This window comes from Phoxinus phoxinus (assembly GCF_949152265.1).
Source record: "Phoxinus phoxinus genome assembly, chromosome: 19".
In the NCBI taxonomy this organism is placed as follows: domain Eukaryota; kingdom Metazoa; phylum Chordata; class Actinopteri; order Cypriniformes; family Leuciscidae; genus Phoxinus; species Phoxinus phoxinus.
In genome coordinates this window covers 32,701,216-32,706,215 of record NC_136894.1, presented here as the reverse complement: position 1 = coordinate 32,706,215, position 5,000 = coordinate 32,701,216, and the positions used below count along the sequence as shown (strand labels likewise).

The 5,000-nt window shown below is 51.7% G+C and overlaps 1 protein-coding gene across 1 annotated transcript in view; it reads right to left on the bottom strand.

Moving 5' to 3' along the window:
- The window catches only part of LOC306986925 (adhesion G protein-coupled receptor B1-like), a 14,385-nt gene extending 9,707 nt beyond the window's left edge, over window positions 1-4,678 (bottom strand). The window contains exons 1-7 of the mRNA XM_079590735.1: window positions 4,590-4,678; window positions 1,808-2,660; window positions 873-1,022; window positions 695-790; window positions 445-609; window positions 188-352; window positions 1-77 (exon numbers count right to left, since the gene is read on the bottom strand). The exon at window positions 1-77 is cut by the window's left edge and continues 88 nt beyond it. Of these exons, the coding sequence (XP_079446861.1) occupies window positions 1-77; window positions 188-352; window positions 445-609; window positions 695-790; window positions 873-1,022; window positions 1,808-2,519 (1,365 nt within the window). The 5' untranslated portion in view covers window positions 2,520-2,660; window positions 4,590-4,678. The remainder of the gene's footprint in view (window positions 78-187; window positions 353-444; window positions 610-694; window positions 791-872; window positions 1,023-1,807; window positions 2,661-4,589) is intronic.
- Window positions 4,679-5,000: the final 322 nt, after the last annotated feature.

The window sequence follows — 5,000 nt, the reverse complement described above, 5'->3', positions numbered from 1 at the left end:
GATTCTCTGCATCGTGCCGTTAGAGCAAGAGGAAGAGCAGGGAGTCCATGCAGACCAATCGTTCCAGGAACCATCGACTGCAGAAGAGGGAAGATTAAAGCTGTTATTGAAAGGGCTTGAATGATTGAGGTGTACAGTGCCCTCTGGTGCGGAGATCTGGAATAGCGCTCAGGCTGAGAGTACTGACCCGGGCAGACAGCGATGTTGCAGAACTTGGTTTGTTTGGTGGGTCCGCGGCAGGGTTCTCCACCGTTACGAGGTTGTTTGCAGATACGGACGCGATCACGGTATCCACGACCACATGTGGACGAGCACAGACTCCAGGGAGCCCATTCGTCCCACAAGCCATTCACTGCACATGCGGATTGCGGAGTCGTTAGTCAATCGCTCATCCCGTGATAAGGACAAATGAATATTGACAAGTGTGTGTGTGATTTGAAGTACCTGGGCAGACGGCAGTGTTGTTGCATGGTCGATTCTCTCTCAAAGGGCCGGTGCATTGGCTGCTGTGTCCAGACATCATGCAGGAACGTGCGCGGGTTTGCCAGCCTTCGCCACAGCTCACAGAACACACACTCCATGAGGACCACGTGTCCTGCTGGGTTTCTTCTGCACACACAGGAGAATAACAAAGAGTTTGATTCAGCACAACACTTACTACTCCAGACTGCTTTTCTAGTGTTGCATTACACACCTTTGTGAGGGGCCTGGTTAGCCATGATGGTGCCATCAGAGTCACGCCGCTGGCCGATGATGGAGCGCAGACCTTGACTTCTCTGACGGGCTTGACCTGCACAGATCAACACAAACCCTCTGTAAGATCTGACAGCTCTCGCATTGACTGCGGGCACATTTATGCACATTGAACTGACCGATGCAGGGCTGAGGGTTGCAGGAGCGTCCCTCCTCCACGACGCCCTCACACACGCCATCCTCAGGCTGGCAGCCGCGACTGCGCACCTGGACTCCACCACCACACTCGCTACTGCACTCGGACCAGCGGCCCCATCCGTTCCAGCCTCCTGCAAACACAGCACACACACATACTGGATGAGTAATACTGAAGAGGACAGAACATTCACTGCAGATGAGTCATGGTAATGCTGCCGTCAGTGCTGACACCTGCTGGCCAACTCGGGTTACTGCATTCTAACTTCATCAGCACAATAGAGGCGTCCAATCTGCCTGTCAACTTATTGACAATCGATGCAGCGTTGTTTTCTCATAAATGAAGGTTTTGATTTCAAAGAGGCTGGCTCTATAACAGCAGGGGAAAGTCTCAAAGACAAACAAATGCTTTTTAACCTTTTCTAAACAAAATGCTGCTTTGAAGGCCAAATGCCAGGACGCCGCATGATATGGCCATTTGAAAGGGGGAATCGAGGCGCTCTTTGGATGTGGTGTTTTGTAGCCCAGCGGGTTGCTATAACAACCTCAAGCACTGAGGCATTGATTTATTTAGCGGAGGCTCGGGGAGCTCGACTGTAGAGCAGAACCACATCCAGTCAAGTCACCTCCATTTATACAGCACTTTTAATAATATAGATTGTTTTAAAAGAGCTTAACAGTTATAATAGGAAATTAAAGGAATAGACTGTTTTGCCTTTACAGCAGCTCTAGAATAAAGTTACTGTCCAGCTAAAGTTAGTTTTTGATGGATTCACTTCCGTTGCAAAGATCATTAGTTATTAACTCAGGGGGAGCTTACACGACACCGTTTTAACTGAAAAACTTTTCATGCAAATTTGCTTGCACTACCAAATAAATGGGTCGCCACTGGACCCTGGCATCTCTCTCACACACTTACGCATGATCTCTGCATCGCGGGCGCTGTCTCTCGTGGTGGGCGTGCACTTCTCGGTGTAGACTCCGCCCCTGTAACAGCCGCCGTTCTTCCTCTTGGGCGGTTCCCAGCACTGGCAGGGGGTCATCATGATGCCACAGGGGTTTCCGTGGGTGCTGGTCGCCAGGCAATCTTCCAACCATTGGCACAGCATCTCGCAGGCAGGCATACTGGGGTTCCTCTTTCCCACGACCAGAAACTCAGCTCCGAACTGGCTGCCTTCGTCACTCCCCTGGTCTTCCTCCGCGGGCTCCAGCCCGAGACTCGACGTCACCTTCCGCACCTGCAGGAACTGTTTGCTGGACTCCAGGTAGGCCACGGCGGAGGAAGCGTCGCACAGGCGCACCACCTCGTCGAAGCTCTCCATGCCCAGGTACGTGCGCGAGGTCTCCAGGAAGGAGTCGAACTGGAAGGTCCGGATCTGGCGAGGGGTGCAGGTCTCAGTAGGCTTGGTGATCTTCATGTAGACGGTGTATCGGCGGGGGTCGGGGTTCTGCAGGGTCCAGGAGCACGGGGACGACGGCAGGGCGGTCTTAGAGGAGAATACGCCGAAGAACCGGCTCTGCTCCAGGGTGGCACAGGTGGAGGAGGCCGGGCCGGAGGGAGTGGAGATGCCCGGGGCGAACATCGCACACATACACGCGCACAGCGCCAACGGGATGAACCGCCGCTCCATGTTCTTGCTTCAGGACGGGTGGATCCTTGGATTCGAGTTTAGTGCTTTCGACTTGCCTCGGGTTCTTTGATCGGGAAGAGTTAGATCTGTTCACTACGACGAATGCGGGTTTGATTCTTCACTAGACTGATAGGGACATATCTGTGGGAAAACAGCAAACAGAAGGGATTCAGAGTTAGCACTTGTCAATCTTAGGCATTGTAATGATCACACTGTCTGCCGTCTGAATCATATCTGTAGTCGAGAGCTGCGCCCTCCATTAGTGTGCGTTCGAGAAAGAGACCTGTCAGCGCTAATGCGCACACTGCCATCACACTCAGACTATAATTGCAGTGCCCTTCACAGGAATCTCTCCCTGCATCGCTCTCTCGTTCTCTCCTGCCCACGCGTTCACACGTGGCAGAGCGATTGCGTCAGACTGACGTCCATGAAGACTCAGCTCGCGCCCACGGAAGTCCAGCGCCGCTCGGGTTCTTACAGGGAGAGAGGGACGTTTCCGCAGGAACGCTCAGCCCCTCCCTGACAGAACTCTAGTGTTGTTGCCATAGCTACAGGTGCTCGAGACACAGATCTGCTGTGTGTGTGTGTGTGTGTGTGTGTGTGTGTGTGTGCGCCTCTCTCTTTCCCAGCACAATCCCTCGCTCTGTTCCAGAACTTCTCCCTCTGTCGCTCAAAGACACTCATTCAGCTTTGAGATGAAAGAGAGAGAGTGCAGCTGTGCGAGGAACCAGCGACCCCATCGTCTTCATCAGTACCTTCATCTTTCTGCACTGTTGCGAACTGATAATGTGGGGCTAAAATAAACTACAGCTCAACAGTTGTATAAAATGAGCGAGTCAGATGCGCCTCTAATGCACTCCCATTGAATCTGAGAGACCGGAAACTATTGACTCGCAGAAAACGAGAGTACTTCAGCGCTGCCACTCAAGCTCTCTTCATGCCCAGATATGATTGCACATTACACGAGTAGTTATGGAGACAGCGGATGTGGAGGGAGCCAGGAGGACGAGGAGAGAACGATGCAGAGTTTAACCCCTGAGGATGCTCCCGTCCGGGACTCAGAGTCAGATTGTGCCGGATCTGAACAAACACTGAGACTTTGTATGTAATCCTGGGAAAGTCTGAGACATGCAGAGCTCTGGCAAGCACAGCGGAGCCATCTGTGACACACACACTCACACACACACACACACACACACACACACACACACACACACACACACACACACACACACACACGCACACGCACACACGCACACTTTTTGACAATATTGACAATCAGCACTCATGTAAGACTTGCAGGACAAACACACTCATGCTGAGATCAGACAGAGTTAAACTGTGCATTGCAACACATTCAGCGATCACCGTTTGCAGTGAGATGCAATCAAATAAGAAATAAAATAATTCTTTGCAACGTGCAAACAATCACAAATGACTCTCACATGTTCTCAGTAGTTCTCAGTAGTTCTCAGTAGTTCTCAGTAGTTCTCAGTAGTTCTCAGTATAGTTCTCAGTAGTTCTCAGTATAGTTCTCAGTATACTCACAATGCATTTTGAAAACATTGCTCCAATAAGCATAATTATATATTCTACTATTAACATAAGACAATGTTTGCAACGCTGTATGAAGCCCAAGAGTTATTCTCTTCATACTGACTCACGGGCGCGCGCGTCAGCACCGCGGACAGCGACGCGGGTTCAGCATTTGCTCAAAGCAACTCAAATAAACTCTCGAATTGTCTCAGAACTTTCCTCGCAAAGCATGCTGAGAACATTGCTCCAATGAGCAAACATATATTCTACTGTTACCACCAGAACACGTTTGCAAAGGTTTATGAAGTTCAAGAGTTCTTCACATATATAGACTCAGTATAGCGTAAGATCAGCCCGTAGACGCGGGTCAGCACCGCGGACAGCGACGCGGGTTCTCATCCGTACACGCATTCAAGCAGAACATCCTCGACCACACGACACCAGGCAGACTCGACCACACGACACCAGGCAGACTCGACCACACGACACCAGGCAGACTCGACCACACGACACCAGGCAGACTCGAGCTGTTACCTGTGTGAGTTACTCTAGCGTGTCAAAAAAGCGCGCTCCATCCGACAGTCTGAAAGTCTTCCGCGGGAACGCTGGATGCGGAACGGGTCCAGGTGTCCCGGGCTGGATGTCCAAGTCTCGGCGCACTTCACTTCCACAAGCGCAACTGCACAAAGCGACTCTGATCAAACTCCAGAGAGTTTACTACCAACCTCTTCTGCTGCTCTGCGGTATTCCAGAGAGAGCGAGTGAGAGCCGCAAAGCTCCTGCTTCCGGTTCTGGTTCTGGTTCTGGCTCTCCTGTCGCGGTTGGTACTTGTACTCTCGGCTTCGGAGTCTTGCTGCTTGTGGTCTGAAGTGTGTGTTCAGTCGGAGTGGCGTGTGGCCTCCTCGCGCTGCCTTATAAACCCCTCCGCCCTGCGTGGATCGCGCG